At 43.2% G+C, this 25,627-nt stretch overlaps 1 protein-coding gene across 1 annotated transcript in view; it reads right to left on the bottom strand.

The window, feature by feature from the left end:
* Positions 1-630: 630 nt before the first annotated feature.
* Asb7 (ankyrin repeat and SOCS box containing 7) overlaps positions 631-25,627 on the bottom strand; it is a 45,902-nt gene continuing 20,905 nt past the window's right edge. The window contains exons 5-6 of the mRNA XM_052761215.1: positions 16,905-17,510; positions 631-4,018 (exon numbers count right to left, since the gene is read on the bottom strand). Of these exons, the coding sequence (XP_052617175.1) occupies positions 3,879-4,018; positions 16,905-17,510 (746 nt within the window). The 3' untranslated portion in view covers positions 631-3,878. The remainder of the gene's footprint in view (positions 4,019-16,904; positions 17,511-25,627) is intronic.

The following is a 25,627-nucleotide window of genomic DNA, read 5'->3' as shown; positions in this document are numbered from 1 at the left end:
AGTCAAAATGTGGCAGATAATGAATCTAACTCAGGAAACCTTCGTGCTGGATGGACACCCTCAAGGCCAAGTTGTTTTCCAGTTTGTAGTCACAGAATGGGCTTTAAAAGGGGATAGGGGCAGTGAGAAGCTCAGCAGATTAAGGGCTTTGCAGCCAAGCCTGAGGGCCCCCCACCTCCCCACCCCCCCACCCACATAGTAGGAGAGAACAAGCTCCTGCAGGTTGCCCTCTGACCTCCACAAAGTAATAAATAAATAAATAAATGTAAAACACTAAAGAGTAAATAAAAAAAGAGGATAAAAAATGTATTGAAGCCGGGTGGTGGTGGCGGCGGCGGCGCACGCCTTTAATCCCAGCACTTGGGAGGCAGAGGCAGGTGGATCTCTGTGAGTTCGAGGCCAGCCTGGTCTACAGAGTGAGTTCCAGGAAAGGCGCAAAGCTACACAAGGAAATCCTGTCTCGAAAAAAAAAAAAAAGTATTGAAATGTGGAGCTGTTTTGGAAATTATTTTCTTACCCAGTCACTGGTGACCTAACGTGCTGAAGAAGAAGACAGCTTTATTTCATTTTACCAAACACCTGGAGTTGTCAACAAGTTAAGGCAGAGTAGAAAGAAAACACAAATCCAGTATGGTTTTTTTTAAACCAGATTTAAGATTTTTTTTTTTTTAATTCAAATTGACCCAAAGCAAAACTTACATTACAAAGAAAGAACAGAATATATTATGATACAACACACTGGGAGTTACATGAAAGCTAAATTTGTGGGCAAACGGCCTCGTCCCCACCCCATCCTGGGCTAGCGAGTAATTCAGTAGGGAAGTTAGAAGCGCTTTCGTATGGTCCACTCTGCTCATGGTCCACTCTGCTCATTAAGCTACACTCTCTTGTGCCTTATGAGGGTGTGAGTCTAACAGGTCATGCTAGACTCTCTCATGTTCCAAAAGTGACTCCTGCCACTGCCAGAATGCTGACTTCTCCAGCGAAACGTTGCTCCAAACATGACTGATAATGAATTAAAAAAAACACCCAGTCATCCAAACTAATGAGCCCGGGTTATTCTTTAGTAAATAGTTTAGAAATATGGGAATTAAATAATCTAGAAAACCACTTTTACTCTGCTGTACATTTATAAACACAAATATTTACAAAGAAACACCCTTGTTTGCAAAAGATGAGGTTTGCAGTTCATTAATGATCATAATCTTTTATGAGCTGGTTTCTTTGGTGTATTTGCCAAATGCATTTTATAAAGTTTTAGGAATAGGCTTAAATAATACATTTCAAAAGAAATACAAAAGAATCAGTGGCAAATTTTGAGTCAAGATTTTGGAATAGCCAATAGGCAGCGTTTCTGAAAATGCTTCTTTTTCTCTCCTCATGGCCACAGAACGCTTCTCTGATAATCAAATTCAAGTGCAGACCTACATGTCATCACAGCCACATAAGCAACTGTACAGCCTTTCAGTCACCATCAGATACAGTATACGACTGGGATTCAATTAATAAACAAAGAACATTCTTTTAAGCTTCCAGATAAATCAAATCTCAAACAATAAATAATGGAATTATACACTTCTTCATTAAATAGAATTCTCGATTCCAGGAAGAGCGCTCATAATTTGTATTTCTGAAGTCACAGCAGCACACAGAACAAAGAATTTGCCTTACGATGATCTTTGTACTTGGGATTCCCTGACTCAGTCTCAGTGGCTTAGCTCAGAACCCTCTGAATGGCTGGGGAGTGAATGTCACTTCTAACTCACTGAATAAATTACACACATATATGAGCCCTGTGCGACCCGGACACTAACACGGCAGCTCCGAGTGCACGCTCCAGGCTCCCTCCCACCACTTCCCACGCTGGGCTTGGGGTTCTAAAAGAAGTTACACTCAGGTAACTGGTCACATGGTATCCCTCAGGCTGTTAATGAGTCTCCAGCCTTGACCTGGATCCTGGATAAAAAATGAGAACACAGCTGTCTGCACAGGGGAAGCTCCTTGGAGATAACCTTTCCAACAAAGTCACGACAAACACCTATCCCTATCCACTGGGTTCCCAGCTACTCAGGGATCAGCTAGAACTTGGCTATGTGCTCCCGAGCTTGCCGAAGGCATCTATGGGCCACACTAGCGATTCCCTGAATCATCTTTCTTCTCCAAGCTGCCTGTTCAGGAATCTTTACGCCATCTAGGCGCACACAGATTCCATGTTCTGATGTCACAGCTACTTTGCAGCCAAGACGACACACTCTAGGCTTGAGAAGACAGCACTGCGGGCCTGCACTTGGTGAAGCTGAATTTCTGCTTAATCCCACTGTGGGGTGAAAGAGTGTTTGCTTGACGCCCCCAAACTGGCAATTCTGACAAGAAAGAGAAGCCCTTTACCTTGCAAACTTCTGACAGCAAATTTATTAACAGTTATAAATATTTAAAAGATTTGTCAGGGCACTAAGAATGACACCGGGGCACTTGAAAAGGCTCTCCTCAAACTAACATAAAGACGAATGAAGCAGTGAGCGTGTGTCCAAGGACACGTCCCTGATGCCTAGCGCCTACGGGCCCTTTTCCTTTGCTACTGATCCTTCACCACACCCAGGTTTATCTTGTACACACATATCCAACCAACCCAGAAAATAAAATATTTGTCTTGAAGAGCTTTACTGTACCTACCTTCAAAACAGACAGGAAATATTTAATTAGCATATTAGCAATTTGCCAGGATCACGAGAGTGCCCATTAGAGATTTTACCCTTAAAATATATATGTATACATATTACCAGGAAGTAAAACAAAACAAAACAAACAAACAAAAAACACCATGAAACCACCCCAAATTATTTAATCATTAAAATCAAATGGTTTAGCAAGAATGTGGGCTATTTCTAGGGAACACTGTATCACCAGGATATGAAATTTGTTCCTTAAAGTGAAAGAAAACGCAACGCTGAAAGTGGAGTTGAGGTGACACACAGTGGGTCTGCAGTGGGAGTGGGAGTGGTGGCTCCTGCTCTGAGGGGCACGAGGAAGCCGGCCGGCGAGGAACGGGAGGAGTGAGAGACAGACCGACCGACCGACCGACCGACTGACCGAGAGACTACGCCAAGAGGGAGCCGCACAAGAGGCATGGGTTTTAAAACAGAATACACTGGCTTTAAAAAGTGAATTCCTTTCCCCATTCATTTTGTTTTAAAAGCACAATTCAACAAGAGAGAGAGGAGTTGAAACACAATGTCTCAGGGTAGTGTCCTACAGTTGTTTAAAAAAAAATAATTTAAAAATAGCGCACACCAAAAGGAAGCAGAGGTACTGGGTTTTTTTCTTTTTTTCATTGGAAAGCTACATTAATTAGAAGGGAAAAAAGAATTTTTAAACAGCTCATCTGTACTCGTTAAAAATGAATGAGGTGATAGCATTACTGTAAGTTTCTTCGCAGGGAATTATCCAGCGTCACCCAGGATCTACTAGGTGAGCCTGAGACCTCCAAACTTAACAAATGTTCTACTGGTTTCTAGTACCTTGTTCACCAATGAAACCAGAGCTCAAAAGGGAGAACCCTCCACTTTGAACCTGCCTGTGTTGGTGCATTTAGGAAAAACAATTTTTCTAAATGCAGTATTGTATAGAAAGGCTTGGACCTCATAGACTTGGACCAAGAAACCAAATTAAGACCTTCAAGCGTGGTGTGTGTGTGTTCATATATATATAAAAAAATCCCTCCCCTAAAATGAAAACCAAACAAACAAAAACCCTAAAAGTGTATACCTGCCTTCTGACTTCACAGCAAATCAGAAATTGCATAGGATATACTTTGTGCAAGGCCCAGAGCCTTTTAAGTGTCTGGAATAACTCTTAATCTTGCTCACAGTCCAGGTATATCAGATATCATCAAATTTGTGTTTTAAGTAGTCTTTCATGACCTTGGCAATTGGTAGTTCATCAAGCAGCTTCAGGTTTTGAAGGCCTATACACTGTCGAATTTTAATTCGGCACAGGTCCTGCAGGGTTCTGGGTTGTCCTAAAATGACAAAAAAAAAGAAAATGTTACAAAGCTACAAAGCACAGCATTGCAGAGGGAGAGGCTTTGGTGTCAGGGAAGTGTGGTTTTCCAGGGAAGAACTTGCTGTGAACCTCACAGGCAAAGGGCTGGAACGATGGACTGACCCAAACCTAAGAGTCATCAGTACCTTCATGTGGTGTCTCATCCACTGGTCTTCCAAAACCTTTTACAAGAAGGTAGCGTTACGGTCTAAGTATGAAATGACCCTGTCAGGCAAAGGATTAGGATGCTTCATGCTTAGATCATGGCACTGTTTTGGCAAGTGCTGTGGAAGCTCCAAGAGGTAGGACCTAGCTAGAGGTTACAAGTTACCTGGAGCGGGGCATTGGGAGTTTATTATCCCTGGATTATGTCCTGTCTTGTTCCCTCTTCTCTATCTACTGTGACAGGAACAGCCTCTGTTGCCATGACTTCCTGCCCAAACATGTGAGAGCTATCAACTGTGGACACAGCCCTCCACAACTGTGGTCCAAAAGAATCTCTCTTCAAACTGGGCGGTGGTGGCGCACGCCTTTAATCTCAGCACTCTGGAGGCAGAGGCAGGTGGATCTCTGTGAGCTGGAGGCCAGCATGGTCTACAGAGCGAGATCCAGGACAGGCACCAAAGCAACACAGAGAAACCCTGTCTCGAAAAACCAAAAGAAGAAAAAAAATCTTTCCTCTTCTAAGTAGCCTATGTCAGGTAAATGGGTCACTATGGACCGACAAGCAACTGCCAGAGAGATGCCTCTATCTCTGCTTTACAAATAAAGTCCTCAGGATGAGAGATTTAAGTATAGTGGCCGCTGTTTGACAACCAATTATAGCACAGAATAATTCTAAGGACAGTCTTTCTGATTCCAAGCCTGGGTATTCTTCTACTATAAATTAAGGAATTGTGGGTCTGTCCTGATGAGACTCTAATACGAAGGAAGGCAAGTGTCTGTGAGGAAATAGTTTCTCTGGGCCTCAGTCTCTTCACAAGAAAAACGTGGGCTGAATGAGATGCTCGCTAAGGTAGACTGTTTCGACTCCAAGGCTGAGATGCTGGAGCCTCGACATAGCACCACCTCTATGGGGGCTCTGCAATTATGTCTGCTTGCCTGATCACTGTCACCAGGGCAGAGCAGACCCTGGATAAGGGATGAGGACTGGGTGGTCCAGCAGTCGGGGAGTTTGAAAGGCAGCTTAAGCTAGTCTGTATCTCTCGCTCACTTCATAATCCACACCCTGATCATTGGCGAGTAACCACTGTGGTCACTGACCAAAACAAGAGCAATAAAATCCAATTCTGTTTCTCTCAACAACTTTTTATGCCTTAACAATACTGATCATTACTGACCCGAGGCAAACTTCTTTAACAATGCCTCAGCAGGTGTCTGGAGTCACACAGGACTGACGAATAGTATGAGAAGGTTATCCCGTATCGAATGCCTGCTGTTCCATGTATAGCAGAAGCTCCTGAATCTATGGAATCCTTGAATCCTTTTACAAGTGAGGTATACAAAGCATCACTCCATTTTACTGCAGTCTCAGAGAGATTAAGTAACAAGCTTCAAAAGTCAAGGAGACAGCATATTTCAGTGGCTATCAAACACTTAGTCTCAAATCCCATTATGTTTTCAAAAATTACTGAGGATATGAAAGAACTTTTGATGTGGGCAGTATCGATGGTGATAACCACATCAGAAGATACAACAGAAATTTTATAAATACATGTTAATTCATTTATTACACATTAAAATGAACAACTTATGATGAAAACTCCATTTTCCAAAATGAAACAAAATGGTGAACAGGAAATAGCACCCCCTGCCCGTGCCTGCCCCCCACTCCCACACACACACACAGTCTGCCATGCTTTCCAATGTCCGACTTTCTAGAAGATAGCTGAATTTTCTTGGGCACATTTGCATTCAGTCTGTTAAAACTAAAAACCACACCATGTAGTCTCAGGAGAGAAGGAACATGGAGAGGGCAGAGAACACCATGCTGCTGCTATGAGATCACTCTGACCTCACAGCCTCCCTGGGAGGGTGTCGGGCTGTACCTGAATAAGCACTGCTCTTCTGAGTCCTTTATCTTTTGCTTGCATTGTTTTTAGAGTGACAGTGCAAAAGTAACTCACTCTTTCTAAGTGAAAAGAGCTCCATAAGACTTAGACCTCCAGGTTTGACGCTGGTGCTCAGCAGTAGCACACTTCCCTAGTGAGTGCATGGTTCAATTCCCAGCATCCCAAAAGAGGAAGGGAAAGTAAGAGACTGAAGACTTTGCTCTGGAAGGCCTGGGTGAACACACTGCTTCCCAAGAGTACCACACACGCCGTCTCCTAGGAGTCCCAGCATGTGTACGACAGAAGTCTGCAGAAGGCTACATGCATGGAAGTGACCACTCACATACTTGTCTGTCTCTAGACAGTTCATATGTCCTCTATTTTCAAGGGTGATGCAAAAGCAGCCCTTCATCAGAAAAGACAAGGTCAGGTTCTTCGTCACATTTTCAGAGATGCCCCTATCATTAGTACTTAACTGAGTTTCCCTGACATTTGACCTTTAAGACAATACTCCATTATGTTATTTGTTTGCTCCATGCAGTATTTCTGGAGCAGCTTGACTAGGGATTCTATTGCAAAATAGCTCACTCACTCAGTGGCTAGTGGGTTAGCACTGTGGCCACTGGGAGCTCAGCCACCACCATCCGGGCCTACACATTCTGGAATGCTTCACTCAGGGAAGTCCTAGACCTAAGGATATTGGAATGCTTTTCTCAGTTTGTTGTTTTTCTTTTTTCTTAAGCAACATGCCACATACAGCACCCTTTAATATTTTTGAAGAATATGGTCTTTTAAAGATTTTGTAGTCGCCGGGCGGTGGTGGCGCACGCCTTTAATCCCAGCACTCGGGAGGCAGAGCCAGGCGGATCTCTGTGAGTTCGAGGCCAGCCTGGGCTACCAAGTGAGTCCCAGGAAAGGCGCAAAGCTACACAGAGAAACCCTGTCTCGAAAAAACCAAAAAAAAAAAAAAAAAAGATTTTGTAGTCATATGTAACTCCTGAGTACAGAATTGCCTTGAATGATAAGGGCATATTGTAGTGGCAAAAATCAATAGTCCTGGAGGCAGAATCCACAGGCTCCTGGTTCTACCACTCACCACCCGCATGATCTAGGCTGAGGTCTTTAGCCTGCTGCCTTAGTTTGCTCCTAACAGCACCCACCTCAAAGGCTTTATAAGAATTAAAATCATTCACTGTGACAAAGTGTTCAGAACAGTACAAAGCAAGCTGGAAACTCAATTCTAAAAACATTAGTTGAGGGATATTTCTGCTCATTTTCAGGAAACTAGAAGGCCATCCTTGGAAGGTGGTCTTCATCCTCCTGGTGTGAAGATGGTAAGGAAATAAGATGGTTAGAAGGGACAAGTAGTACCCACTAGCAGGGAGGAGTTGGACAAACTGCTGGATGCCACCATAAGACATGGCCCATATGACTTCAAAGACAAGAATGGTACTGTGTGAAAGATGCACATCAGGGAGAAGGTCTAACTACCCCCTCTCTCACACCAGGAAATGAACTCAATCCCGCCTGCTTGTCAGCATGCAGATTCAACTGCAGGCTAATAGCAGAGGGCATAAAGGCTGCTCAGCATTACTGTTATGCACAGACATCTTGGGAGTCTTTCTTCAGGGAGAGCATCTTGGGACCAGAAGATTACGATTAAAGGGTGAGTTTTTATCTCTTGTTAATAGACCACATGAAAGCATTTCCTGAGCACCTACTACACACTTAGCAGTGCAGTGTCCAAAGAACAGAGGGACAAAGAGAAGAAGAGCAGGGGGAAGGAAGAAAAGGAATGCGGGCAGGGGTCTGCAAAATGCTTATCCCACCCACCGGGCATCATGGGAAATGAGGAAGTACTGCTCCACTGTGGGCTTGTAACAGGGAAGCTTGAGGACAGCTCCTCACTGACTGTAATTTATGGAATTATAAACACTGGAGGATGCAGCAAGAACTACAAGGTGTTCAGACTAATGAACCACAGTGGCCTTACACAATAGTTCAAAGGGTTAATCTTGCCAGGCTGTGGAGAGGCCTATCATTACTAATAACCAGGTTGGCACAAAATAGGAAATCTGCTTCTGAAGGGCCCAGTTTAGTGTAAATAAAAAGCCCGGGCAAGGGTATAACTTAGAAAATTAACTGTCCCAAAGCACCTCCCCTTGTGGCTTTTATGAGAAAGACCTGATTTATTTCTTGGGATAAAGACATCTGGACCTGGGGACTGGAAAGATGGCTCAGCTGTTAAAGAATGTGAATTGGTCTTCTAGAGGGCCTGATTCCAGCACCCATGTCGACTACTCACAGCCATCTGTCACTCCAGTTCCAGAGGATCCAGTGCCTTTGGTCTCTGTGGACACCTGTGCTCATGTACATCAACACCCATACATAATTAAAAATAAACCTTTAAAACTTACTCATATTCATAAAGGTAGACAAAGACTAAACGTTTCAACCAGTCAAAGGTAAGCCACAAAGAGACGAGTTCTAGGCTTCTTTGTGGTGGCAGACAGTGACACAGAGTGGGAGAGGAGGGAGCCCCTCCTCTGGATTGCTTCAGTCTGTTATTCCTTAAAGAACCTTTCCATCTCCATAAGCATCCAGAATGATCTCCTAATCTTTCTGTTTAATTCCAGTTCCTATTTTAACATTCTACTGTAAGCATATTTTTTCTTTTAAAGACAGGGTCTCATGTATGTACCAGGCTGGTCTACAATTCACAGAGATCCACTTGTCTTTGCCTTTCGAGTGCTAGGATTAAAGGTGTGTACCACATGTCTGGCCAATCATACATTATTCTTTTGCTTTTGCTTCTGAAGTCTTCTCACTAGGGCTAAGTATAAAGTGGGATAAATAACTCTTACTTTATAGGTCCAATGGCAGGTTCTAGCTCCCTTAAAGTAACAATTACAGTATTCACTTACACTTTCAATGTACACAGTATCAGCTTTCTGACATAATAAGTCTATTGGTTACATTTCTCCTTGGGCAGCTGAGCACTGGTCCTCTGAATGAGACGTCCCCCATAATCCTGAGCATACAAATGCTTGGTCTCCAGTTGGTGGGACTCTTTAGGTGGCTTAGGAGGTGCGGACTTGCTGGAGGAAATCCACCAATGGAGGCGGGTTTGGAGAGTTTAAAGGCTCCTGCCATTCCTAGTTCGCTCTCTCTGCCTGGTGCTTGTGGCTCCTGCCCCATGCCTTTGCTCTGCCATCATGGACTCTAGTCCTCTGGAACCATAGCTCAAATAAACACCTTCTTCTATAAATTGCCTTGGTCATGGTCTTTTATCATTGTGACAGACAAGTCACAAAGTCAAGCAAAAATTATACATGATTTACTCACAAATGTCAAGACATCTATAGATGCCAACATTAAAAGTAGGGACTATAAAAACACTACAAGGAGGTACAGAATAAGATACTTTCTAGTTAGTTAGAATAAACTGATTTATTAAAAAGACATTTGCTATGTCAAAGAACTTAAAAAATCTGAATGACAACTCTGTACTGTTGTTTTCTGAAAACAGTTTTTAATAAGTTAGAAATAAAACCTCCTGTAAGAGTCTAATGTCGATGGTCTGGTAAAAAACTCCAATTCATTAGGAAAAAAACTTAAAATACTTGGTTAAAATGTGGTGCACGGATTTCTTCATAGAGAGAGCCCACTGTATAATAGGTCACCCCACAAAGTAACGATGGAGGCACTGGGAAGGGGCACAGTAGGCCAGGGCTGTGGACACCCACACCATTTTGGGGGTAAATCAGCTCACATTACCTACCCTGTGCTGGATTTAGCTGAGAAAGCCATGGCCTGTTTCACTTCCTTAAAATTTAGAAAAACAGAAGAGCATGTATTTTTTAAAGGTTTGTTGCTTGTGTATGTTGGTGGTGCCAGGGATTGAGCCCAGGGCCTTACACACACTAAGCATGTACTCCAATGCAGGACCACTGAACCACACACCCCCTACACACACACACACACACACACACACACACACACACACACACACACACACTCTCAGGTTTTCATTTTTTCCTTTTTTTTTTTACTTTTAGTTTCAAATCTTATTTCTGTAAACATAGTACTTTTGTTTTTTTGTTTTTTAAGTAACATAGTACTTGACCATTACTGAAATCTAAACAAAAACATATTTCTGGTTCCTTCGATATTTATAAAATAGTATTTTTAAACATCTGTGGTTACTGTTCCAGCAAGCAAATATCTTAAGTACTTGACAGATTAAGTCTCCTGTGAAACAGTTTACACAACTCAATTCCCAGCCACTTCAACTTTTCCTTTTAGCATTATGAGCTATTCACTTGCTTAAAACACACAAATCAAAATCCACCCCAGGCCTACCTTTTATATAGCCCTGAAAGCATACTGATTGGTGATTCTAATCTTTGAATGTTTCTGGAACACAGGGCACTGCCTTAGCTCAGATATCTCAGGATATTAAATATAAATTCAATAAACTCAACCAACCTAAGAACAGCCTAGACCAGAGTCAGAAGAATAAAAGATGTTGTATGTAAGTGTGCTAGGAGCAGTCCACACCAGCAAGGTGGATGGTGTGTTTACTTGAGGACCTGGCATTTCTGACATGCTCTATGCATGACCAGTCTCTGCAAACTGCCCCCAGAATCCAAGGAACTAAAATCCCCAACTGATAGGAACCATTTGTCTCAAGTCAGCAAAGCCACAATTTTCTAAACAACGTCCAGGAGTAAGGGACCTCTCTAGATCCTGAGCCATAAACAGGCGAGCAGGAGGCAAGCTCTCAGCTTACCCACAAATTTGAACTTCAACCAAAAATACATTAAGGATTCTTCACATTCTAAAACACCAGGCTGATAGGATGCCCCTAACAAACCCTGAATGTAGGGTTGGAAATACAGCTTGTGGCAGAATGATTACCTAGTATGCCCATGGCCCTGGCTTTGATCCTTAGCACTGAAAATATGAGAACTACACATTGCTTGGTTTCCACTTCTTAGCTGAAGGATGCCTCTGCACCTTTAAAACAGGAGACTCTCAAAGAATTCTTGCTTATGTGGATTATCTTTGTCTATATTTACTATATTTGGAAACTAGAAATTTCGGAAACATTTCTGACTTGTTTAAAAATAGCAGTGATCAATTCATCAGCTGAAATAAATTTTATGAAAACAAACAAAAATTGGTGTCATTTTCTGAAACAAGGAGGTTGTGAGGCTGCGCCCCCGTCTCTCCTTTCCTGCAAATGTCTCTTGATGTCTCTCTTCTATCTGCTTTGATTTCAGTCTGTGTCATATCCTGACTACAGGACTAGAAGAACTCTAGCTCAGTGTTCTCAACCTGTGGGTCATGACCCAACCCTTTCACATGGGTCTCCTAAGACCATCAAAAAAACACAGAAATTTACATTATGATTTGTAGCAGTAGCAAAATTACAGTTATGAGGTAGCAATGAACTTATTTTATGGTTGGGGTCACGAGAGAAGCTGTATTAAAGGGTCACAGCATTAGGAAAGTTGAAAAAGACCGAGCTAGCTTCTGTGACTAAGAAAGTAAGGAATACTTAGAATAGCCTTTTCCAGACAACCTTGGATACTCCATGAAACCCTCTTAAAATGGGACAAGGGACTTTTTTCTTTTTAATTTTGGTGTGTGTGTGTGTGTGTGTGTGTGTGTGTGTGTGTGTGTGTGTGTGTGTGTTGCATATATATGTAGGAGTATGTGTGTGTGGAGGCCAGCATTAAATACTATCTTCCTCAATTGCTCCCTCACCTTATTTTTTGAGGCAGGGTCTCTCACAGAACCTGAAGCTCACCATCTGGCTGGGAGCTGGCCAGAAGGGCCCAGAGATCCTCCTGTCTTCACCCCCCAGTGCTGGGGTTACAAAACATGCTACCATGTCCACCTTTGTATGTGGGTGCTGGGTATCCTAACTGATGTCTTCATGCTTGCTTGGCAAACACTACCAACTGAGCCATCTCCCCAACTCTAACAGCTGTGATATAGAATCTGAAAACACACTGATGAAATTTTTGTACTTTTAGATTACAGTCCATTGGTATATCTTAAAATTTTAGTGGACCGCCAGGCGGTGGTGGCGCACGCCTTCAATCCCAGCACTAGGGAGGCAGAAGCAGGTGAATCTCTGTGAGTTCAAGGCCAGCCTGGGCTACAGAGTGAGTTCCAGGAAAGGCACAAAGCTATACAGAGAAACCTTGTCTCGAAAAACCAAAATAAAAAAAAAAAAAAACCAAAAAAAATTTTAGTGGACCATTTATCCATACACAGAGTAATATAAATTAATCATATGACACCAAAAAAAACAAAAAAAACCACTTTTCTTAATATTTCTACTGATCTCAGAAAAAAAAAAATCATTACATAGTAGGACTCTCACAATGGTAAATACAAGTTTTCAAAACCACTCTTTTCAAAGCTCAAGATCTGGCTGGTCATCAATACTGTGGTCATTTTCCTTAAAGTGACAAGTGAACTTTGTGCATTTCCAAGAAAACGCCTGCTAAGTGCCCATGATTAAATGGTATACTTTGGCTGTCAGTCACTCTTTCAAGGAAAAATGGATCTCCATGAAAAAAGCTCAAACCAACCTGTCACTTCTCCTCCACTCAGTTATTTCCGTCTATGGAACATTTAAAAGGTATGTGCACAAAGGGACAAGATGTCATTCAATTATGTTTACTGCTTTGTCACAGACACTTGGAAATGGGTTGGAATACTCATGACTGAGGTTGCCCGGCAGTGAAGAAAACAGTCATTATCAGCACCATACAGCCAGGCCGTCTGTCTGTCATGCTAACCTGGAAGCAGTTTTCCTCCAGAGCTCATACATCCCCAGCCCAAAGGTCACCACAGTGTAAAGGGCAAGAGCTACAGCTGTGCAACTGGACCTTATGGCCATCTGTGGACTCCTAGAAGCCCAGTCTTTGGGAACAAAACAACAAATAAACAAAATCAGTTCTACACAATCCTCTTTCCCTCCTTCCTTCCCTCTCCTCCTCCCCTTCCTCTTTTTCTCCTTACCTTCCCCCCCACTTCCTTCTTTCTCAAGTAATAGAAAACCATTGCCTTTAAAAGTAGCAGATATTGGCAAGAGTTTGGTCCAGTTCCCCCCATTTTTTCGAGGAAGGTACCAAGCTTTGTAGGGTGGAGCTAGGGGCTGAAGCTCTTGCCCAACGTAATTAGGCAAGTCATTTGTGGCACTCTGCACCACCCCATTCTGCTGGCTTAACAGCATGTGATATGGGCACAGCTGAGAGCCTGTGATGATGAAGAGAAAGGAGCTTCTGATCCCTGTGTGTGAAACCCTCCTCAGCTCAAAGAACCACAGCGAGGATGCTTTCACACTTCAAATGAAAAACAATGATAAAACCAGATGGCTGTCCCATTACAACTCTAGCATGTGTAGAGCTTAGACATCATCAATCCTGAGTTCTTGACAGAAGAAAAACTTGCACAACTTTAAAAACTAAGCCTTATCTTGGAGCAATCAAAAAGACTGAAGTTGCAGGCAGAGCACTTTTATCAAAAGCTCTGGAGATTAAGATAGACCCTGAGCACTGAGTCTGACCCATGCTTACCTGAGCAGAAGCCACCGGGCCCACAAACAGAAACACTGGAGACCACGGATGAACAGAACATCAAGAGCCAGTGTGAGGAAGCCCTGCTGGGTCCTCAAGGTGAAGACCAATAAAGACGCTGATGGCTATGGCAGGGGAGGGTATGCACAACTGGCACCCCAAGCCACTCCATAACTAAGGCTGCTCTCCAAAGGAAGAGACTCACCCAGGGAACAGACCCTTCTCAGGCTTGGCCTTCCTCCCTCACCTTACAGGACTGGAGGAAAAAGCCTACCTAAGGGAAAACACATGATGATTCCTGCCTGGGGACACAGGCCCACTTAAAAGACTGGAACTGAACTAGACGATTACGGGGTGGTGGCCCACCACCACACCTTACAACTACACCCACAGGTTCCAGTGCAGTAACAGTGGGCTACAGCCGACGGACTGAGGAGGAGCCAAGGGCGTGAGCGAGGGTGGATGTGCAGTGAGGGAGAGATAAGCGCACTGGAGAACTCTGCTCATCCAGCTATCCATAGTGATGTCAACACAATCCCATGGCTAGCCAGATGAATAGGAAGCCTTACATGAAGACTATTAGAAGCAGGGCATGCTGGCTCACACATATAATCGCAGCACTAGGGAGGCATAAGCAGAGGAATTTACTGCAGGTTTGCAGACAGCATGCTCTATACAGCAAGTCACAGGCCAGGCAGAGCTATATAGCCAAGATGGTCTCAACAGGGACAAAACAGAAAAAAAGGTGGTGGTGGGAGCACTCACTATCACCTGAGTTCTTGCTGCTCTCCACATCATGCCTTGCTTCAACTTAAAAAAAAAGTTACACAGCATGCTAGGCAGCCTAAAGAAAAGCAGCTAGAGATAAAGCTACCGTCAGAACCAGACTTCGAAGTGACACAGATGTTGTAATTACGGTAAGCCAGAGAACTTAGAGTAACTATGATTATTCATTTCAACCTAATGAAAACATTAGAGCGAGGGAAATCCTGACTAATGTCCTAATGAAGCAGCAGTTCTGCAGAGCTGAGTTCCCACACAGGGTGGATATGGACGTGGCAAAGTGGGGACCAAGAGGCCAGATGTCCCGAGAAAAGTCCTGACTCCACCTGCCTGGCCCCGACTTTGACTCTACTGTGTCTTCTGAACTTGGCCCTCTCCTACCCAAGGGGACACATTCACAAGGTTGATAAGACTGTACAGAGCTGTACAGTCTTATCAACCAAATGCCCCCTTTCAGATAGTGCACTCTAGCTGCTTTCCAGACTGTAAACACAAGCAACTGCAGGTCACCAGCTCTTTGTTTTGCTTTCTGGAGACAGGGTCTTGTAACTGTAGCCCATTCTAACACAGCCTGGCCTGGCCCCCAAAGTCCCCTTGTCTCAGCCTCCCGAGTGCTAGGATTACAGGTGTGCACCATTACAGTTCTTTTCAACCCTTCCATTTCCTAGATGCGGAAATCTAGTCTATAATCCATGCATGAGTATTTCTAGATGGGCCATTGCCCAATACTACAGTTTCTCTGCGAATAAAATTCCAGGCATGAATTCATTAAAATCTCATCGTTTAATATCAAAGTTATTGTTAGTCACTACCCGAGGTTAAGCCCTCTCATGATATTTCTGTCTTTCTCGGAAGATTGTACATTCTGGGGGCTGGCTCAGCAGACAGTTCTTGTAGAGGACCTGGGTTCAGTTCCCAGCGTTCTCCTGACAGCTAACAATCCCCTGTAACTCTAGGCCCCAATGCCTTCTGCTGGCCTCCTTGGACACGATACACACACGAAGCACAGACATATAGGTAGGGAAACGCCCATACACATTGAGTAAAAATAAATACGTTTTTAAACATATTCCATGCTCTGAACAACTACAACTCTGCAGTCTGTAGTTACCGAGTAACTAGAGAACTTTACACTGAGGGAAGACGATGAGAACAAACTCAACGAAATTAGAACCAGTTCTCTGGAGGGTTCCATTAGTAGCTAACCATCCCCTCAGGTTACACTACACGTAGATATTTTCACAAAGTTATACATGGTACCACCACTTCAACACTCTTCCCACAGCTTTCCCCTGTTTGTTCTTTGTATAAACCGGTTTAGCTTTTCCTTTAGGTAAGCACTTCCATAACCTGCTTTCCCCCTTAGAGAGCTGGAACCCAACCCCAAAGGTCCACACACCCAATGATGCCCATGTGGCGTAATCCTACAAACTCTACCCAGTTCTAGCCTGGCTTTCCATAGGGGAAGGGCAGTTCATCTCCTGAGGATTCTGCCGCTGTCCTCACGATCATGCCAACGTGTCATTCAACACACCTCCATGGACTCCAGGCTCTACGTCCTCTTTGTTCACTGGCACCGCCCCCTGGCTTCCAAATTTAAAAACTCAAAACTAAAATTGGCCTCTCATAAATGCCACATAATCAGACGCTGGCCTTTCTTCTGTAACCAAGATCATGCGGGGGAAGGCAGCTAGGCACCGGACAGTACAGCAGAGTAAATGAATGGTGCTCACAGCCCTCGGCTTCTTGGTTCACACACTAGCCTCTGGTGCATACACTGGGCCAGTCCCAGGGAAGCACGGCAAGAAAAGCTAACAAGGGCCACACAAACTGACACTGCCCCCAGAAAGCAATGTGGACACCATTACTCTACGTTAGATGAACCAGACACTTGGAGGTGTAAAGAAAGTATTTCTCGGAAACTGGGCTGGCATCGGTGGAAGCTATGTGGCACGGGGACATGGCTGCCTAATTTCTCAGTTTTCTCACAACCATTTCTAGTATCCTTAACCTCCATTACTGGGGAATCTAAATAAGCCAGAGCGGCATTTCCTTTCACTGGAACTTAGTAATAAAGTGCAAGATGTAGACCATCTCTATAGCTAAGGGATCTAGACCCCCAATCTCCTTCTAATTCCTCAACCTGAATCCCACACGGTATTAGACAGACTACTGTTTGGAGCAGTGGGAACTACCTTCCTTTAACATCCAAATTTGTTCATCCTAAAAAAGGTCTGTCATTTCCTCTAAACTTTACTGTCCACTTTTAGGAACACAACTGGGTTTTGGATGAATGAGTATTACTTACCAAGCAGGACTTCTAAGAATGATTAATGTCTAGTCATCTCGTATTACAAAAATATCTCAAGCAACTCAGAAGGTGCGAAGTAAGAGGAAAAGATACAATAAGAGTAGTAATTATGTTACATACTTGTGACTTCTTGTAAGAAATCCAAACACGGCCGACTACTTCCTGAAATACTTATTGAAACGGCCAGTGGGGTCTGACCTTCATAGTTCCTTGTGTTCGTGTCTGCTCCATAGTTATACAACATCCGTGCACAGAGCACGTCATCACGGAGGGCAGACAAGTGCAAAGGAGTCTGTCCGTCTTCTAGGCGCCCCAAGTTTGTGTCTGCCCCTCTCTGAAGGAACATGCGGCAGTAAGAGTGATTGCTTTTGATTACAGCATAGCGCAACAGGAATCCATTCTGAATGTCGATGTTGGCATTGTGGTCCAGGAGGATTTTCACACAGCTTGATCTCTCTCGGATGATGGCGAGCTGAAGGGGTGTTGTACCTTTATCACTAAGTGGGTCGACCTCAGCCTTGAACTCCAGAAGGAGCCGGACGAATGAGTCCCTACCGTAGTGGGCAGCCACGTGGAGAGGAGTCCAGCCATCATTGCTTTTTGCATTAATAATGTCACTCCTGTATTCAGACTCTAACATCAGGCGTGCAATCCGGGCCCGGCCGTGCATGGCTGCGTAATGCAGAGCGGTGAAGCCTCCGATTAAGTCCTTAACCGTAGGATCAGCTAGGGTTAAACCAAAATGAAAACATCAGTGGCTGCTGAGACAAAGCAACTCCATGAGGGCGGATATGGTTCAGCCAGTTACCACAGACTGTGGAGGGTTAAACACCAGGAATAACCCCGAGGACTTTCCCCAGGGTTAACAGAAGTTGTGTCTCGGTGGCAAACACATTTTAGTAGGAAGTTATCAAGCCCGTCAACGGAAGGAGGGGATAAGAGCAACAGTGTTTCAGACAGACCCGACGGCAGACTCACAGCACCTCACCCCTGCTGCTGAGTGAAGTGAGTGTGCCTGCCCCGCGCTCTCATCACAGCCTTGTCCACATCCCTCCTGTTTTCAGCTATCTGCTCTCTCTTAAATTGTGCTGCTTCTTGGCTTAAAGAGAAGCATGTGTAGCAATCGGCTGCTCTGAACTAGTGTCTGGCCAGACTTGTTCTAGAGTTTCACAGGGTTGGGGTGGGGGTGCAGGCAAGGACTCGGGCACAGTCTCTGTGCCCCATGAAAGAAGCAGGTGAGAGACATGCAAGCGACATGACCATGATGAAGCATGTGTGTGTGGATAAGACAGGACTCCAAGCCTGGCTATAGGTGGCCTGCGAGTTTGTAAAAATTAGCAAGCACTTCATGTTTAAAAAAAAGGCAGAAACCTCAGTACTACATTGTTTTTTTTTTTTTAAAAAAAAAAAAAAAAAAAAAAAAAACAGTTTTAAAGCTCTCTCCTAAATCAACAGATCCCTGGGGAGAAAACCTTGTAAGAATTATCTGCTAAGTGACTCAAGCTACAGACTACCGCCCGCTCTGGCCTTCTCGGAGGCCAGCACTTTGTAGTTCACATTGTACTACCATTCTTGAGCCGTAGGTCGGACAGAGAGGGCAGTTGCCTCCCCCACAGTACGGACGCTGCTTCCTGGAAGCAAGTAAAGCAGCGAGGAAGAAAAACCAGCCCGACCTAACTACTAGCATTAAAATGCTTCTTGTGCAACTTAGCCTTGAGTTTGTTTACAAAAGGAAAAAAACCATGGATGTTTTTCACAGATACAGAATGCCCCCAAAGCTACATGATGAAATACTTATGTACTATTTAATAAGATCTTATTTAGTTCCAGACTACAACAGCTGGGTTCTCTATAAGAGGCTGTGAGGCAGAAAATGATATGTTGAAATATTAATAATACTGTAGTGGGTGAAAATTGTAGTTAAAGAGTTGTTAGCAAATAAAACCTATACAAAGTAAACTATTATTTTAGCTCCTCATAACATCTGATGTAAAGTGACAGCTAACAACCATGATATCACTTTGATCTGTCTACAAAAAAAAAAAAAAAAATAGGCATCAGCCTTAACTAAAAGAATATTCAGTACCTAGGACTATGAAACCTTCAAGACAGAAGAGAACACTGAAGCAAAGCCCTCTGCTGCCACCTACTGGAAGAGGCTGAACATGCACCAGTCAGCTTTCACTTTGCTCTCAGACCAAACTGATGGGTCTTACAGATCCCTGCTGATATCTAAAATAGATGGAGTGTTAAGAGTTCTTGCTGCTCTCTCAGAGAACCCGAGTTCAATTCCCAGCACCCATAGCAGGCAGCTCATAAACACCTTCTTCAGCTTCAGGGCATACACCGCCCTCTTCTGGACTCTGCAGGCACTGCATGCATACACATAAACCCATTCTCTCTCTGTCTCTGTCTCTCTGTCTCTTGTCTCTCTGTCTCTCTCTGTCTCTCTGTCTCTCTCTCTCTCCCTCTCTCTCTCTCTCTCTCTCTCTCTCTCTCACACACACACACACACACACACACACACACACACACACACACAAAGATTTAGAAATATATGAACACATAAGTAGAACAGATGAAATGAAGACAGGCAGGAGAGATAAATGACAACCCCTCTATTCAGCCACCTGTTTCCAGATAATCCCTCTTGATCTGTCAGTGAAACCTCTCCCACCTTTCGTCCACCAGGGCTATCTATCTTGAAGGGTGCCAGTATCCCCACACCCTACAGTCGTTCTACTTGACAAGTCAGGCTAAAATGCTGTTACACCAAGTTGCTCCTGCATGGTTGGTTTCACTGTGGGTCTATGTAAAGTTCTGTTTACATTCTAATGCTATATTGAACTAAGAAAACACAGATTAACACACACAGCAGTGACCCGACTCATCTCATCCAAAAGCACTCAAACCAACTAACTGACTGCATCTTGAGGGCAAAGCACAGGACCAAGAACTACAAAAATGCATACAAACTATAGCTATTGTCCTCAAGAAAAAGTGACAGGGTGACATAACAGCACATGAGGGTACAAATGAGATGTACTAAAGGGTCAGGATCAGTCAACGCAACGTAAGAGCTCACTTGCAATGCCAGTGAGCATTACAGATAGAGAACAATGGCAAGTTCAGTGAGAAATGGGTAACACATGTGAAATCCACTTGGCTGAATTTTCTTAACTTTCTTCAACAGTACCTGCACAAGTTCTCTTTATCAGCGACTTCCTGAGTGCTCTAAAATAACAACCCTGCTTAGAGGTGGCACATGCCTTTAATCCTAATACCCCAGAGGCAGAGGCAGGTGGATCTCTGAGCTCGAGGTCAGCCTGGTCTACATACAGAGTGAGTTCCAGGACAACCAGGGCTACACAGAGAAACCTTGTCTCAAAAAAACAAAATAAATAAACAAATAAAATAACAACCCCACCAAGCTTCTTCTGCCTCCTTACCTCCTTACTTCACCCACAAGTGAGACCATTTTAGACAATCGGTAGCATAATCTAATCTAAACACACAGAAACACAACACATCTACAAACAAAGAAACCTTACTATGCTGCATGTAGTCTGTTTTCTAAAAGCTTTTTCGAGTGGCAGTGAGAATTGTTCATCAAGTGCACAGATCGACAAGCCAAGAGTTCATACAAACAGTCAGGTTAACTAAAAAGCAGTTAAAATCCAGAACATTTTTGTCACCTCCAAGTTCCTTCGTGTCTCTGTACAACCAATTTCCTACCTAGATTCTGGGAAGCAGGCAAACCACTAGTCAACAAAGACAAAGCTTTGCTCTCCTAGGATGTCACAACCAAGGGTCATCTGCAGATCCCTGTGACTGTCTCACTTCACTTAGCATGATGCTTCTGAGATTCACGGATTCCACTTCTACCCATGTGAAAGCAGGGCTCACTAGTCTGAGGCTATCTGAACAATGCTATCACATTCCTCTCTATTTTCATTTTGCTTTGTAACAGGAAAGAACTACGGACTCTGAGGCTAGCTACTGTTTAACTTCCTAAGAAGCTGCCCGATGGCCTGCTGCCAGCGGCTGCCCGAGACTGCCCTGCTCTCTGTCCTCACCAGTCATGTACCACAGGTGCAGATGCCCCCATCTGTCTCACTACCACTCTTAACTTTGCTCGTTAAAAGAGTAATCGATGACTCCCTGTCCTGTTCATTTACATTCTAGGTGACTAGAGGGCTGGCTTACTTGCACACCGTCTTTGTGACTTACCTGTCACAGTGGTTACTCATTTTTGCTAGGCTGTCCGATTGTGGAGTTGTAGAAGTTCTTTGCATGTTCTGCATATGAACCAAATGGAGTAGGCTTATTTACTGATTTGTGTTTGCAATGCTACGGACCGAACATAGAGCAAGCCCTCTCTCTACCACTGATCTGCACTCAGCTCTTTGTTCTTGACTCCATCTATGATCACTGTCTTCTTTTAAGCATTTACTAGAATTTTGTTCTGCTGAAGAAAACTTTGCCCAACACCACATGACACATTTTCTTTTCTTCTAGATATTCTGTACTTTAAACCCTTACATTTAGGTCAATGATCTACTACCAGTTAATATTTGTGTATGGTATAAAGTAAGATCAAGGGTCATCATTTGCCATATAGCTGTCTACTTATTTTGGCAGCATTTGTAAAAATACTTTCTTTACAAAACAGGGGGCATGGGAGCAGTGATGGTTCATCAGATAAAGGTGCTTGCCACAGAGCCCAGTGACCCGCATTCTATTCCTAGGTTCCATTGAGGAGGAAAACAGACACCTGAAGCTTGTCCTCTGATGGTTACATGCACACCCTGACACAGACACACACACCTTTTTTTCCTCAATGATATATCCTGCTGCCTTTGCTGAAATTCATCTTATCATCTACGTGTAGTTTTATTTCTGGACTGTTCTATTTATCTACAAGTATTTCCTAGCTGGATATGGTGGCACACACTCAGAGGGGAAGGCAGACTGGGAACAGGTTCAAGGCCAGAATGAGCTTTATAACAAAAATGTATCTCAAATCAAGGGGCAGGGATGCAGCTCAGGGGCAGCAGGCTTACCAAGCATGAACATGGCCCTTAGTCCAACCCCAGTACCCTAAAATGCAATTAAACAAATAAAACAACTAGTTTTTCTATATGCCAAGTCCAGACTGTTTTAATTATTGTAGCTTTATAGTGTATTTGATATCAGGTAGTATTAACTCCTCCAACCTTTCTAAAAATTATTTCGGTTAATACATTTTCAAATTAGGTAGTTAATTTCTGGTCTAATTTTTTACTGTTCTGATTCCATCAACTTTACAGATGGCAAGCTCCCTCAAATGATCTAAATAATACTAATTTTCTCATGTAAAGAACATGGAACACTTCTCTACTTACTCAGCACTTCTTTAATTCATCTCAGCAATGTTTCAGTATAGACTATATATTTATTAAACTGATTACTAAAAACTTTAAATTATTCCTATGTGAGCTGCTAACAGATGTTAACTGTTGGCAGAACTTGAGTTTTGTAACACTGATCTGCAATCTAGCTCAATTCACTTTATACATACACACACACACACTTGTAGACATATATACATACAATGAAGATAGTTTTACTTATACCTTTTGTTATTATTAGTGTGTGTGATATTGGGGGGACACATATGCCCAGGTATGCCTCTGGAGGCCAACTTTCAGGAGTCCATTCTTTCCCTCCAGGGATCAAATTCAGATCACCAGGCTTACACAGCAAGGGCTTTAATTTGCTGAGCCATCTCGTTGGCCACAACAGTTTGACTTGTTCCTTTCCAATTAGTTTGCTGTTCTTTTACTCCAATGGCTAGAACCTACAAGAGAATGTTGTATCAAAATAGCAAAAGCATGCACACCCTTCTAGACGTGTTTAGAAGAAAAGCATTCAGTTCAGCTGGTACAAAGAAAGCTGCGGCTTTTCCAAGGTCCCTTTGCTCAGGTTCTGAGTTGCCTTCTGGCTTGCTCAGTCATCTTAAATGGGTAGCACTGTCACGGGCTCTGAAGTGACCCTTTGGCACTTATCTTTGATCCTATTAACCCGTCAAACAACTCGAGGGTTTGTGGATGTTAAACAAGCCTTGAATCCTGAGATACACACCACAGAGCCACACTGTAACGTCCTATTGAAAATGCTACTGATGGACCATTTCAGTTAGTATTCAGGTAGGATCTTTGTGCCTGCTGTCATAAAGGCTATTGTCGGCAGTTTCTTCTTTGCTGCCTGTGTCTTTGGTTTTGCAGCAGGAGATGCACAGTGTACTGCACCATGAATTAGGAAGCACTGCCTTCTCTAAAGAATGTGTGCTGGATTACTATTTGTCTCAGGAATACACGAAACAAGAGCAAAGCTGGCTGGGCCCATAGCTTTCTTGGTAGACATTTAATGAGGAACTTAATTTTTCAACTCTACAATGATGAAATCATTCCTTTCCTATGGGTCAGTTTGGCAATTTGTGTCTTTCAAGGGATGGGATTCTTCTCCATGACAAGAAGCTCATGGTATTCTGTGTCTTCTTCTTCTTCTTCTTCTTCTTCTTCTTCTTCTTCTTCTTCTTCTTCTTCTTCTTCTTCTTCTTCTTCTTCTTCTTCTTCTTCTTCTTCTTCTTCTTGTTATTGTTTTTAACATCTATAGGATCGGGGCAGTGTCTGTTACCCAGTCCTGAAACGGGTACTCTTTTCTCGTTTTCAGTCTGGCTACAGATTTTTCAATTTAATTGATCTTTCCAAAGAATTACTTTTTTTTCTTTCAGCTCCATCAACTTGCTCCCTTTCTATTACACTGGTTTTTCTTTTTCTTTTTTTAAAGTATCTCTTATTTTTAGCAAAATTATGTCATTTTCCCTGTTCCCTATCCTTCCTCCAAACTCTCCTATATACCCCTCCATGCTCTTTCAAATTCACAGCCTCTTTTTTTCCCATTAATGTTTCTTACATGCAATAAATACATGGATATTTCTAAATATAATCTGCTCAGTCTGCATAATGTTACTTGTATGCATGTACTCAGGGCTGACCATTTGGTACTAGATAACCTATTGGTGTGCTCATCCCCGGGGAAGACTACTTCTCCCAATTCAGCATTCCTTGCTTGCCTGGAGCTCTTCGTGCAGGGTTGAGGCTTTGTAGTTTTTGTTGTCCACTTTGGCATGTCTATTGTTGGCCTTGTTTAGCTCATATTGGTGACATTTTTAAGGGTGTGACTTCTGATACTACTAGGAGACACAACCTTACAACAAATTCCTGATCCTCTGGCTTTTGCAAGCTTTCAGGCCCTGTTCAAGACTTGCTGAGCCATAGGAGGGGGAGTTATACTGGAGATGTAGCCATTGGAAGTGGGGTCCCCAACTTGTCTGTTGCAAAGAGAAGTTCCTTGATGAGGGGTGAGGACTATGCTTACACTTATCTGTGGGTGTGAGGACACACGTTTAAGAGTGTAGTTAAGGGCTGTGCTGGTCTAGTAAAGCAGCAGTTGTAGGTTCTCCTCCAAGATCGTAAGTTCACTGGCCCTGAATAGTTGGCTAGGTTTCCAGAACCAGGCTTGGTTTCCCTCTTGTTGAGAGGGTCTTAGGACCATTTAGAGAGCTGTTGGCTACCGCCAAGGGTTGTGTGCCACTACTGCCCGTAGGGTTATCAAGCCATGCTGGTTGTTGTGGTTCATAGGCACCATAGCAGGATAAGGACTGTTGGTTGCTTCCTTCCTTTAGAGACTTGCATGATACCTTCTGGTACCATGAGAACTAGTCCTCAGAGAGGAGGTATAGGCTTTTGGGTCAGTTCCAGATCAGGGCTTCTGGGCACTGGGTCTGAAGTACATGGTGTCTTCATCAATAAGACTTACCTCTGGAGAGAAACCAAGGGTAATAGCAAAAGCTGTGGTGTTTTGGAAGTCTCTTGGACAACCCTGACCAACAACTCAAAAGAGTGCTTCTCATGCCTGGTGTTGTGAAGAGAGTACTGTTAGCCCAGATGAGAAAATTTCATTTAAAATATCTATGCATATTAATATGCAGACCTCTATGTGTTAGGGTGTTTTTATTTAAGGTAGACAGTTAATAGCATGATTCATTAGGACTTTTATAGATTTCTGTTATTTTACACTCCGTCTCCTGTATTTATCTCTCTTCCCCTACCTAGAGCCCCCTTTTCCCTATTCAAATCATTTGTATCCTGCTATTCTCCTCTGTAATGTGCCTCTATACCTCCAATTCCCCAGGAATGGTCCCCTTTCACTTTCTTGGTTTCTGCATTTATTACAGGATATTATATATACATGTGAATATATACAGATATATATTCACATCTGCAGATTTGGTGGTAGGAGCCTCCAATAAGAGAGAACATGTGACATTGTCTTTCTGAGTCTGGGTTACCTCGCTCAAAAAGAACTTTTTTAGTTTCATTCATTTACCTACAATGTTCATGATTCCAATTTTCTTTACATATGAATAGCATTCCATAGGGTATATTTACTACCATATTTTCATTATCCATTCATGGGTTAAAGGACATTTATGTGTATCCACTTCCTAGCTCTTGTGAATAGAGCAGCAATGAACATGGCTGAGCAAGTATCTATAGAGTAGGATGTCAAGTCCTTTGGGCATATGCCAAGGACTGGTACAGCTGGGTCATATGGTGGATTTATTTTTAGCATTAAAAGAATTCTCCACACTGATTTCCATGATGGTTGCAACAATTTGTAATCCTACCAATGGTTGAGTGAGGGTTCTCTTTCCCCTGCATCTCCTCCAGCATTTGTTGTCAGTTGTTTTGTTGATATTTGCCATTCTGACTGGGGTAAGATGAAACCTCCAAGTT

This window comes from Peromyscus californicus, unplaced genomic scaffold, assembly GCF_007827085.1.
Source record: "Peromyscus californicus insignis strain IS unplaced genomic scaffold, ASM782708v3 Scaffold_4__1_contigs__length_199733344, whole genome shotgun sequence".
Lineage (NCBI taxonomy): Eukaryota > Metazoa > Chordata > Mammalia > Rodentia > Cricetidae > Peromyscus > Peromyscus californicus.
This window is presented reverse-complemented; position numbering and strand designations above follow the sequence as displayed.